General features: G+C 50.6%; 1 protein-coding gene and 1 non-coding gene across 2 annotated transcripts; both read right to left on the bottom strand.

The window, feature by feature from the left end:
* Nucleotides 1-2,440: 2,440 nt before the first annotated feature.
* NCU03689 (hypothetical protein) lies at nt 2,441-3,361 on the bottom strand (the record flags this gene model as incomplete). Its single annotated transcript, XM_956372.3, has 3 exons — nt 2,707-3,361; nt 2,586-2,648; nt 2,441-2,463 (listed from the first exon to the last, which is right to left on the bottom strand). The coding sequence occupies exons 1-3, from the start codon at nt 3,011-3,013 to the stop codon at nt 2,441-2,443; spliced, it is 393 nt and encodes a 130-aa protein (XP_961465.2). The 5' UTR covers nt 3,014-3,361.
* A 4,354-nt stretch (nt 3,362-7,715) lies between these two features.
* NCU14068 lies at nt 7,716-8,528 on the bottom strand. The gene is made up of 3 exons (XR_897955.1): nt 8,207-8,528; nt 7,988-8,129; nt 7,716-7,936 (listed from the first exon to the last, which is right to left on the bottom strand). It is a non-coding gene; the product is annotated as a ncrg15 (non-coding RNA).
* Nucleotides 8,529-13,157: the final 4,629 nt, after the last annotated feature.

The raw sequence follows: 13,157 nt of genomic DNA, 5'->3' as shown, positions 1-13,157 counted from the left end.
TCTACATCTCCCCGTCTCGAAAGGCTCTTGCGAACTTGGACTACTCCGGCTTTAAAAAGAAGAAGAAGGGACAGTTGATAAGACAACAAAGGAGCATCTGTCCCGCGGTTATGGTTTTGTGTAACATCAATGCTGCGGTTGGTAGCAAGTGTTGGCGGCAACACCAACACCAACACCAACACCAACACCGTACTATACTGCACAGTAAGTAGCCCGCCACCAAAGGACGCATATATGTATGCAACGTTGTATTGCATAGGTTTAATCACCGACTTTTTGGGCTTGATCGTGGCGGTGCTTTGTGTGTATATTTTCGAGTGTTCTCGCTGTTGCCCAGATTGTGACGGCCATTCTTGTCACGGTTGCGGTTACGGTCTGTCGGTTGGTTCAGTTCGATTCAGTCTCGCCTGCCCGCCAACTCCAGTCAGTCAGTACGCCTGTCACAGTAAAAAATGTGAGGGGAAGGAAGCGAAGAGACGAGTTAGACTAGGTGAGTGACTGCCTCTGAAGGGACTACGCTAAAAATGATTCCAAATGTAGAAAGAACCAACGAACCGAATGATACCTAGTAGGTAGGTGGTGACACTAGTGCAACGCATGTCATCTTCACCTAGTCTATATATATTGTACACGGAGAGGATTGAAGAAGAGATATAATCACCGCGCTATATTCGCAGAAATCAACGACGTTAAGCCCACCTACCAATGGACGATCACACCATAATCATCCGTTGCGGTGGATATACCCATTCGGCACAGCGGTCAGCGCAGCCTCGTCGCGATGACACCATGAAAGAGGAAGGGAGGGGGGGAGGAAAGGGAGGGGGGCAACATACCATACCACTAACACACGTGTTCAGCCTGCTACATACTGGGATGAGATTACCCAAATGCATGGTTCGCACGTGTCAGAAGCTTATTCTTGTTTCATCTCATCACTCCCCTTCCTTAAGGACCTTTCTGTTTTGATCTTGCATCTCCACACCCTACATATCTGCGCTTTTTGTGTGTGTGTGTGTGAGAGAGAGTGTGCTGATTATAGCCGCTCTCACCGTCGTCGTCGTCTGACTCCATGGAAAGTTTGTTATCCCCGGAGACATATATACATACACAACAACCAGAGCCCGGGATTTCGGATTACATTACGCTTGTGGGTAGGAATGGTGGTGGTGATATGACTGACGTACATACATATGTACGTGCGGAGTCTGGAATGGAGTCTGAAATCTAAAGAGCCGACACGACCCCAGGAACCAACCACGCGGTACTCCATTGTTTTTGTTGTCCGCTTTCCCGCTCCTAGTTCGAGCCAGGGCATTCAAGTATGTACATATGTAGTGGCAGCGTTTTGTTGCTTATCCTTGTCTTTGCTGTCCGGGCTTGTCCATGGCTAGCTAGCTAGCTAGCTAGCTATCTGTCCTGGTCAATGAATGGACAGCCAAACGGACGGTAATATATTTTGCCAGACCGCGCAGCTGGGTACCAAAGGCAACCAGGCAAGCAAACTATCAAACGGCCCGAAGGTCCACGCCCATGCTGTATGTGTAGCTTGTACATAAGTTGATTAAATCCCGGAGCAAGGTCCAAATTCGTTCATCTTTACAGGCGAGACCACTCCCCTCACTTTTTTTACTTCTATTGGACCTAAAACTTGACATAGACCTGGAATGAATCTGGAGTTGAACTCCTCTTGTCCAGTATGTGTACCGGTCTGAGTATACGGTGAAATGTGTAACAATGAAAGGTGTTCCTGTCTCTTCTCGTGCTACACTGCACTACACAACTCACTCTCCGCCGCCGCCGCCCCGGCTGAGACTCGCGCTTCGAAGCGGCCACATGTGAGTTAGTGGTGAAATTAAGGTATGTTGCCTGCATACAGGTATGAGGCTTGCTTTGCAGAGAAAGGCGTGAAGGGTTTGATGGACAATGGGGTGGTCAGTGCGCTTAGTCAACAGAGGTAAGGACCCGCCTTGGAGTCTCAGAAACACCAGGGGAGAAGGGCATGGAAGGGGCGAATGTCAGCCTAGTTTTAGTTCGTCCAGCTCCTTCCCTCTGGAGGCAGATTGACTCGTTGAGAAGCTCTGGTGGTGGCTTCACCGTTGAGATTGTTCGATGGTAATAAGATGAGCTGGAAGGCTTCAGCTGTAGATGTTTTTTTTTTTTTTTTTCTTCTCTCTTTTCTTTGTTCCTCATCCGGCTTCTCGACTTGGTCTGCTGGCGGATTTCGGCAGATTTTTTACCCAAATGCAAGGAGACACTCCTCCCGATCATGCGCACGCTGCACTCTAAAAGCCTCTAATTGCCTTTGTAACACATGTGGTACAGCAAAAGCGAACGCTTCATAATCGAACACATGGCCGAATCACCTAGAGGTACTCATCTTATCTCCTCGTCTCTCTCCATTCGGCTTCAGGTTCCCAACCCAAACAGCCCCCCAACGCTACTTGACCACTCCGCTTCCGTCTGGTCGAGGGTATGTATGTGCAGCTCATCGGGGCACTGACATGAAGGATCGGGAATACATCATGACGATCGTGCGGTACTCTGTGATCCACATCACATCATCCATTTACACACTCACTCACTTGCAGTCCCTACCTGGTCCCGATCCAGCACGACCAGGCCGGCAATTTGTCCTCGCCTAACCTCTGTTGAGACAAGCTCAGTCAGTTCAACCTTTTGTTTCACTCAACAAACCGAACCGACCTTGCGTTCCCTGAAGCAGCCAGATGCAGACTAGGCAGAACACGGGCCAGGGTCTGAGTTTGAGTAAAGTGTTGTACGATGGCACAGTGGAACATGAGACTTTCGCAACTTGACCCTGTTGGCTGGTTCTCCTCGGGCCGGAGCGTGCACTTACCGCAGCAATGCCGTCGCGCCCGGCACCGTAGGCGACATGGACAAGGACCAAGACAAGAACCGGGGTTGAGGATGAGGGACCTGGAACTGAAGGGCGAAGCGAGCTGCGAATGCTGTAGCTTGGCAACCTTTGTTTCTTTTCTTCATCTGTCATCTTTTGAGCGTCAAAGCCGGTCTGGTCTTGACCACCGCTGTGGCTCTCTAGATGGAAGTCACGTCCCTGTCCCTGCTACTAGTTACGTGAGGCAGGAAGGAGGGCGTAAAACTACGATCGTCTGTCCAGTGGTTATCGAGTGACTCGTAGTGCAGTGCCTCGGTACATAGTGGACGAGTCGCTCACGACCTGAACAGAGTAGTCGGATCTATACGGAAGCACGGCAGCGACGGCGACAATGAGGAGAGCGGCGACAGCAGTAATGGCGACGGCGACCGGAGCGATGCGGAAGGAGTCCTCTTTCCTGATCGCCGTTCCTGTTGTTCGGCTATGCTGTACAATTTGGGAATAACTTCCCCAGCCTCACCCTTTCATTCCGCTTCAACCCACACAGGGGCCTACCTTGTCGGAGAAAGTCAAGTACCCTTCCATGTAGTGATTCCCTGCGAGGCGCTTGAAAAGGATAGCCGCCCGAGCACCATGGAATGGACCACCATCGATGGACCTATGGAACCTTGATGGGTTACTTTTTAGTCTCTGCTTAGTGCAACGGAATACGAGAAATTGCAATGTGGGGAGCGTGTTCCGGTGGAGTGAAAGATTGGAGTTCAGGCAGGCGGACGAGGAATTGCTAGTGTACTACACTATGCTATGCCGGGCCATGTCCTAGTCTCTCCAACGGTTTGAGAAGGGCAGTGAAAAATGCGCCATGGGAAAAGAAAATACTATGGAGATGAGGCAAGGGAGTGACGGAATTGGGCATGAAGATGGAGATCAAGGATTTCCAAACTCATTGCGGTCGATTGGAGTCAAGTGAGTCGTTTATTGACCAGTAGATCTCCCTCGTTGGGGGGACGAAGTCTCGGCGATGTCTACCGCAGTTAATCGGCCCCATCTCAAGGAGTCTCGCGTGAGATAACTCGATCTGCCGGATTATTTAATTTCCTGTCAGGAAGCAAGCTTTCGCCAGCCAGCAGTGGAGAGTCAATCTACGGCTCCAGAGTGGTATTTCCGTAGGGAAACTGTGTGACAAGAAAGAAGAAAAGATTTTGGGCGTGGCGCCCGTGTGAGTAGATAAGGGAATACAGATATGATTTGTCGACGAAACACAAAGAACAGGAAGGAAGCAGACGAAGCTTGTGCTGGCCTAACAAATTTGTACTGCAGAGAGGAAGGAAGGTGTTGGAGGCCGGGTTCGTTGTTAAAGCTGCAACGTTTGCCTATTCCGGGCCGTCTTGTTAACACTTGTCTCCATTTCCTGACGCTTCTCCTCTGTTTTGACCTTGCACAAATGATTGCATATCTTTGCTAGGTGTCAGCTGTCAGGTACCAGAATCCCCTGGTTTGCTGGCTGCTACCCTGAATTCTTACACACGGATTGCTGAATGTTTGCTCGAGGTTGGGAAGGACCACCCTGGCCTACCCCGACGGTACAGGAGCTCATGGACTGAGGCAATCCGCATGTGACCCAAGCCCTTGAGTGAGCGGGCAGGGGACCACGCTGGGCAAACGTCACCGGATCTGTACCGCCCGAACAATATTCCCTCTCAGGATATATCATCAGACAAGGAGAGGAAAGAGTGAATCCTCGACACAGCGTCTGTTCGACCCAGAGAAGGAAATCTCAGTGTCCACGAAGATACTGTCGTGATCTCTTCTCTGGTAAACGCACCATGTTTGCTGCAAAGCCCAGCCACGCATCCCAAGAACAAATGGCAAGGCAACGGGAACAGACATCGGGGTATTTCCATCCCTCCTGTGCCTGCCCTGAAGAATCACTTGATAATGATGGATAGGCGCCGAAGGATCGGGAAACACTCCAGGCATTGAGAGCTGTACCCATTGTGTCGGGTGTAGAAATGCATGGTGAGGTAGGCAGCCCCGTGTGACTTGAGCTGGTCTTCTCGATGATCTCGTCCCGTCTCTCACCGCGCTTTGAGGTTTCACAAACGCATGGCTGTGACGTACGTGTCATGCATAGAATGCCCGTGCAAATTCATTATGTGAGGCTAACATGCTGTGTATTTATTAGCGACACAGCCTGGAAGGACGGAAGTGGTTGAGGCGACAGTATATCTACCGTCTGTTATGTTGTGCCTGGCAATGATGCATGCTCAGTCGGATGAAATGCTATGATGTTCCCCGTGATGTTCGAGAAGAGAGTTTTCGGTGCCGATAGTGACAATCTTGGAGCCCAGATAGGAAAGGATGGTGATGACAGCAATGTAGTTGTCACCTCACCTATCACTATTCGAGTGGTCGAGTGGCTCAACCCAGCGACGATGCCAATGGCAAGCGGGAGATGACTTCCCCAAGGGTTCCCTGATCGGGATGTGACTATAATTAGTTTGTGTATATTAGAGATTGAGGCGCAGGAGACAGTGGACGACCTAGGTTTTGCCGGCTCCTTTAAGGGTTTGCCCTCGGCATGTTGCAGCAATTCGTGAGAATAGCCGCGAGATCCGCGCGCACGTGGAGTTGTTGAAGGCGGTTCACCCCGATAACAAACTTTGCACACGCGCATCTTTCAAGGATTGGCGGCAAGGTACCGGGGCACGGGTGAACACCGTGAATGGTATCAGAGCCGATATTGTAGTGTAGGGTGGAAGCAAGGACCCATGCGATTGCTGCGAAGCCATTTTTTGATGCACCGAATGATTCGCATCTGTGCCTGTCGTTCATCTGCACAACAGCTGTGCGAATGCTCACCGCCCCCGGGCGTCCAGGGTTTACGATATCCGGAGTAGGAACTCAGGTACGGAAGGTGCAGTTCGGTGACCTTGCTGACACTTGTCCAACGACACACGACAAGACCATTTGGGCTTGGTCGTGGGGTGCATCTGGTGGTGGGCAAATGTCGATAAGAATGTACTGCATGAAAGGTTGGGTATGTAGAGCGTAGGCTGAAGAAATGGCTTCCCATTGCTCTTCTGGTACAGCCTGACGTTTGGAACAGATGGCGGAAAATGAACTTGAATAACCAAAGTTGGGTAGCTTGTGTGTTTGGTCAGCCACAACGATACATTGGTCAAGCCATGATGAAAAGGAGGTAGGTTTGTTGGCGGAAGCCGCGGGCATGAGGAGTGGAACGTTGTATCGGAGCTCTCTGACCATTGCGGCCTGCTAACCCGAAAGCGGTCGATGGGTCGTTCGAAAAAAGGATACCACAAGCTCTCGGAAATAAGGAATTGAGGCTTTGCGCACTGGCTGCCGAGATTGCGAATCTGTGTCTGTCGGCAGAGAGTCAGAGATCTGGGGAAAGTCATCTGATGACGGGTGAGAGTGGGAAGCCAGGCTGTAAGACGGCCTAACAATTAGGGGGTGATGGTGAGTGGCTTTAGGGCTAGCAGTGTGTTTTCTGCTTCCTCACCTCTGAGTGGCTGGGCCGGGTGTTTCTCGGTCGGATGTGGCAGCCAAGGGAAGTGGAGCAGACCAAGAAGGCCAAAGAAGGTTAATTTCAAGAATAGAAACCGACTACACCCAAAGCAGTCAAGCCCGCAAACTTCGGTGCACAAACCCATGCGTGACCGTGGGACGGGCGTGGATGGCGTCGACGGCGTGGACGAGGAGACCAGCACACCTGCACCCTACCTGCATGTGCCGGCTGGCCTGTCGTTGTCTCCGAAAATTCCATGAAGGAACAAAAGAGAAAGACCAAGACGCGATAGTAGGACCAGGGACCAAGGTGACCTTCATCGCAACCAAACCCAGGCTGGCCATTTCTCGACCCAGACAACACAAGTCAATTTTCGAAGACAGAGGTACCAAGATTTGTGCTTACAAGTATAGCACATGTCAAGGCATGTTTTTTTTTTCGCTCTGGGGTGTCATAACTTGTACTTGACCTCCCTCCCCAAGAGGTAAGCCACTCCATGGCATGCATGTGTAGTGACAAATGTCACATGACGAGCTTGCTCGCTATAGAAAACCTCGCTAGTGGGTGGACTGGTGGGTGAAAATAGGGGACCTGGCAGCATTGTCGTTGTTGTCGTTGGCGTCCCCCAGATCGAGCAAAACCGAGCCTCACGGCAATGACGATGCATCGCGCCCCGGCCGCCAAGATTAATAAAAAGGCCAGTCAGGAGGTGAGAAGAAAGGAGTCGCAGGGGCTTGGGACGGCAGGCAAGTATCCAAAAATGGACACGAGAAACGTTTGTTTCATCCAATCAGATCCCTCCGCCCTCCAACTGCTAGTTTCTCGACCAAAAGCCATAGACAAGGGTCAGCAACTTTTGCATCATTATCAGTCTCTTTCGGGCACGATGGGGAGAGGGCAAAACTAAACTTAGATGTATATACTCATCACAGGAAAACCATGTTCGACCTATCATCCATCCATCCCATCCCATCCACCACCGGCTGTCGCTTGTAGTCAAACTGTCGAACTATCGTTATGCAGACAATCGTGACCGGCCGATGGTGATGGGGCCGATAAAAAAATCTCCTTTTCAACGGTGTCGCAGGTCATGATTCGCTTGAGTTTCTTCAACGGGGTATGCTCCGTCGCGAGGGTATCAGTTGCGACGCTGTACGTGCCCTCGAAACAATTGGCATGTTTTCTGTCGATGCTGCAACTCCATCGGTCTCCACTGCCCGTCAACGGTGGACTGTCGAGTTGAGGCTCCATCGCTCCATCTATGATGCATGGATATCTGCGGCTCACCACAACGGTCGAAGACGGAAAAATACAGGGGCGAATGGGTTTTTTTTCTTCGTTTTTTTTCCCTTGAAAGTAGGGCCAGAGAGCCAAGAGTGATGCAGTGGGGTTTTCACGGCCGTGTCTGATCCCGTACTATCCCGTAGCGGAATGTCTGAGCTCGGGAGGCTCACGGGCAACGGACGGCTCCGCGAGAGAATTTCGAGTCATGGTACAGCCGAATGGTCCGTTACAAGGAGGCCGGGGTTTGCGGTGGTGGTTCACCCCTGGTTTGTTCGTTAGCGCGGGACTTCACTACGCATTCTGTGCAACTCAACCACCATTCCACAATCTCCGTAGAAGAATTTGGTATCAACCAAATGCGTTTCGGACGCTTCATACACCCTACCCGATCTTCAGTTTCGAATGTGGTTGTTACGTGGTTTTGTCTGTTTCATATCACTTGTCGTGAGAACCGCGCTGGCAATCAAATCAGCATTGAACTGTACACACCTTTGTAACTGACAGAATGCCAGACTTTGACAATCCGTACGTACCGTACTATGTATCCGTTCCGTTCGTTGCCCGGAACTCCAAGTAGGGATCGGATAGAGCATGTATTCTCCGTCTCGCCTAGGTAGCGTACGCATGTACCTATTACATAGACATTTTGTAGTGTAGTGTAGTAGCGCTGCGGTAGTGCTGCCCATGTTGGAGGAGTCTTTCACGGAGAACGGCGCGGATGAATACCGATGATGAACATGGGAGGACTTACTTTTACTACGCAATACAGTAGCATCCCAGAAACGCTACGCTCTGTCGGTGCTCGCGCTCGCATATAACCGGCAAGTTGGTCCTTGGCAAGTGGACAAATGGGTGGACAGTAGCTGGTCCCGTCTTGTGTTCTTTGGAAAAAAATAGGTGGGCATCTGATGAAAAGGGTTTTCATTGGCAGGGGCTGGTATGTAGAAACCCCCAACTTCTTTGTCAGAATGGAAAGATTGGGAATTCTGCGTTTGGATTTGTGCGCTCGTCTGTGTGCCGGAGGGCCGGTAGCTCGGGAGAGGGGAGAGGGGTGTCCCTGCCGATTCCTTCTGTGCGCGTCACGAAGTGCTTCCCCAAAGGGAAGGAACTTTGTTTGCCTTCGACATGATGACATCAAGCTACCCCGCTACTGCACTCATCGTCCCAATTTTTTCAACAGATCGGAAACTGAAAGGTAGGTACTTTCGAGAACAGTAAGATCTGAGAAAGGGATGATTCGGAGCAAAGCTCAACCCCGGAGCCGGCCCAATATCAAGTCTCCAGGCTCTTCGTGAACGATCATTGGGTTTGTTCAGTATTGTAGAGGACCATATTTTCTTCAAAACGAACCTGACGTGGGCTTCGCGTAATACTTCTGCCTCTTGCCCGCAGTCTAGGTCATTCCACCACTGGACAGCACGCCCAACGCAAACCATTCGAGCGCTTTTCCAAATCCCTGTCGACTGTCGAGGAAAAGTCGAAGGTGGCCCGGATCAAAATGGCCTGAGAGTGCCGCAGAGTATGGCACACTCTACCACCGTCACACAGACATATCGACATCAAAGGAACTCCTTGTATTGAGGTGGCTTGGCTCAAGCTGCATCTCCACCACTCCCCATTGGCCTGTTATCTTCCCACTTCCCAAGTGAACTAACCCAAACCCCCTCATCGGCAAGATGATACTCGCGACTAATAAAAACCTCGTTGAGCGCCCAAGCTTCACCTCAAAACGTCAACCAAATAGGCAGTTAGGCGGTTGTTTCTGCCTCCGTCCCCGAAGACCTCTCAAGAAATTGAAGGACTGTCGTTGGTTCCAGCACCGCTACTGCGCCCGGTCGCAATCTTAACCCGAAGTGGTTCTAGTAACATTGGCTTTATTCATTGGCGCACCGCAGACAGGTGAAATAGACTTTACTCGAATGATAATCACAAAAGACCCTATCCATTTTGGCAACGAGACAACCAGGGCCGTGAGATGTTGGTGTCAATGTCAAGTTCGTGCGTCATGCAGGCGAGATCCCAAAACGGTCAGTGCCCGTCCAGGTAGGGAGGCAGGTACACTAGACAGGTCGTTCGGTTGCCCCCCCAGGACCCACGGAACATTGGAGGTTAGAACGGACCGTGAATAGAGGAAAGAAGAGAGCTAGCATGGAAACATGCAAGCTCCGCCTCAATTGTGTTTCCGGTACGTTGTGGGGTGCTCTGATTTGTCCAGGGGCACATCGCATCAGGTACTTGTAATATGCTCTTCCAGGACGAGTTGGATAAATCAACTGTGTTCGATCCTTCATCGACCGTGTGGATCAGGTGCAGCCAATGAGGGCGCCACATTTATTGACGGTTCAACCACCATGTGAGTAGTTGGCCTCATGTTAAGCTCGACGCGATGTAAAGACGTCCGATGGTGAATGTGATGCATTCTGTGATTTATGTTCTGCTAGAGTTTTATCATCAGTTTAGGCTTGATCGGTAAGGTCCCTGTTACCATTTCGCTCAAGCTTGTGACGGAACAAGCCCGGGCGTGTCAGACTCGCAAATCCTTATGTCACACCAGCATTCACCAGCATTCACTGTAATTCTTTGCATGGTGCGCCCAAGAAAAAGAAGAACTGCGGCGATCTTGGCGCTTTAGAGGAGTAAAGGCGATCCGCAATGAATCGTCCTATAAGCTCTCGTTGTCGTGATTCGAAATGATGACTTTTGATGCCACTGTAAGTTTGGAGTCTTGGTTCGAGTTTGGCTGTTAGTGTGTGTCCCACACAGTCAATCAAGAATTCAACACAGTTGATATATCCGGCCCGTTCCTGGAGCCCTACAGGGGCGGCTATCCCCAGATGAGCTTAAACCAGCCTCCTCTTCTTCTCCTTCACGCTTGGGATACACAGGAAGGCAGGGTCCTTTGTGATGAACTGGCCTAACCCTCGGCTAGCCGTTGTCGGAATAGGTACGTAATAGTTACCTTTTGTTATCATTTAATATCCGCGAGAGAAAACTAAAGACTGGCCATGACAGTATGCATACTCAGCTAGTTCAAAGGTAAACATGATACACAACGATTCACCAACTTATGTGATTGATGCCCTCGAGCAATCAGGCATGCGGGACAAGGCAACAGAATAAAGAGAAGGAAACCAGCCACAAGAGAAAAAAAAAAAAAATAGGTGGAGCAGGCTCTTGGCTCCGGGGCTACCCAAGGGACTGAACCGGATAATCCGACTGTGTGGGACCATCGAAGCGAAGAGCCAAGCTCGCCAAGCTTGAGCCAAGCCCAGCCAAGACCCAAAGCTTGGCATTAACATCGCGCGCCGGCAACCATTACCACGTCCTTACGAGAAGGCGTCCTTTGTCATAATGACAACGAGAGTTCAAGACCGCCTCTGTTGTTGTGCTCAATTTACACTTGTATACGGGGCCTCTCACTGCCCCCTGAACTCCTGGAGCTAATCCCAGCACCTAACACTTGCCCTAGGTGAATTGGATCATGGCTCTACACAAGCGGTTTGGAATCAAACATAGTCGGTTTATCTGCCCCGCTTAAGTTCCGTAGCTCAGTGATGATCGTGACCTGGGCTAACTTCGGCAAGCTTCTGCCGGATCTGCTGTTGCGCCTCAGTGAAAGGGCCCGAAATACACTGGACAAGAGTCAGCTGCACTGAGAGTTGCTCATCCAGGAGAAATAACCGCTCTTGATCGAACGAGAAGCGTTCCGTAGCCATTGTCACGATATGGCATTTGGTGGTGAGGGTATTTCTCGGGACTCAGAGATTGATGTTCGACAGATAAAGTTTCGTTACCAAGCGAAGCCGCCGCCGTTAGAACTGTAGAATAACAGTACTGATTCCAACTCACTCACACAGTATGGATATGATCTCAAGTGGAAGTTCCGTCAGTTGCTTACCTACCGCCGGGCAGTGCGCGCAGTCAGTGTCATTCAGGCCCCGCCCGCTGTCAATGCGCGCTGCAGCTGCACTCCACAGGCGCCAGAAGCTCAGAGAAAAACCACACCTGACAGCACACTCTCAACACATACCTCTACACTGACAAACTTGAACTTGGGCTAAGGCCTTGGCGACAATTCGGACTTGGCGAAAGGACCGAGGTGATGGGAAGGGCCATGAACCGGTTGTGGGGCTTCCCAACGACAAACAAAGGACCAACGTTCTGGGACAAGATGAAACCGACAGGCAGTCAGGCAATGTAGGTACATCGTTTCATCAATGTGCCTTTTCAGGACGCAGATCCCACTCATAGACTTTGCATAGTGATTGCTGATGGAGAGTGTTAGTAAGAAAGAAAGGGCCCTCACCCTCAGTTTCTGACCAAGCTGGTATAGCTTACTCAAGATTCTCATCATGGTTCTATGAACTCCAAGGAACAGGGGCCTCGTGAAGACAGGACGTGAAACAAAGCCTAACAGCAGCGGAAACGAGCCGCAGGCCTAAGCACTTGAGATGAGGTCAAGGATGTTCCCAGATGTTAACTTGATCCTGTGCGCACCGCAGCCTCCACAGCACGAACTCGGACAATCTTTCAGGAAGTCCAAACGAGCATTGTCTCGTCACTTTGAAGTTGAGAAAAAGGGTACCATTTTCTATCATGTTATCAGTTCTCTTAAAGTTGAGGTATTGATTGGTAAAGTTAGACACACACTGTAGAGTCAAGTACCCTTACTGTGTCCCTCGGCCGTCGATCACCTAGATCCAAAATCATGAAGTGCCCTTACGAAATAGACAAAAACTAGACGCTACGCTACGTTACCTACTTCTACGAGTACTAAACTAGTCTCCCTTGACTACTGCTACCTAACTATAGTACTGTTGCCATTACAACATCAACACCACCACACACACGTGCAGGGAGTCAGGGACGATAAATGACATGGTGCGACAACAGTGGCCTGGTAGGTGCCAGTAAAAACGGGGACGACACATCTGCTAATACTTACCCAAATCTGTCGCTTCCATCTCTACCGGCACCTACCTGGGGAGAAGCGAGGTCTCCTCAAGGTGCCCACTCCTCTTCCCTGAGTTGATGGATTGGGTGCCGGGGACAGATGGAGAAAAGCGAGAGAGAGAGAGAGAGAGAGAGAGAGAGAAAAGAGGGAGAGTTTCATTCAGCAAACCCCGTTCGATCGGTCACCTCTTTTGCCCTTTGGAGTTAGATGGCCCGTTCGTTGTTCCGCTTCGCTTCGCTTCATTCGAACGCCTGCCTTACTTCCACTTCTTTTATTCTTTCGCTCTGCCGTGTCTCCGTCTCGGCAACGGTACTGCAATAACAACAAGCCACATCCATCTCTGATATGATATCCAGAGAGTGGAGAGGGGACATGGAAAAACGTCGGAGGAGATCCTGTTCTGTCAGTCTCTTGTTCCCAGGAAAATGGATGGATGATCATGGCGACTCCGCACTCTTCGCTTCCATTCTTTCACACAGTTCCGCCCGGCTGTGCCCTTGATTCCGTAGCGTTAAGGTTAGGTAAGGTAA

The sequence above is a fragment of the Neurospora crassa genome, linkage group V (genome assembly GCF_000182925.2).
Source record: "Neurospora crassa OR74A linkage group V, whole genome shotgun sequence".
Lineage (NCBI taxonomy): Eukaryota > Fungi > Ascomycota > Sordariomycetes > Sordariales > Sordariaceae > Neurospora > Neurospora crassa.
Note: the sequence above shows the minus strand (reverse complement) of the source record. Positions and strands in the feature narration are given on the sequence as shown.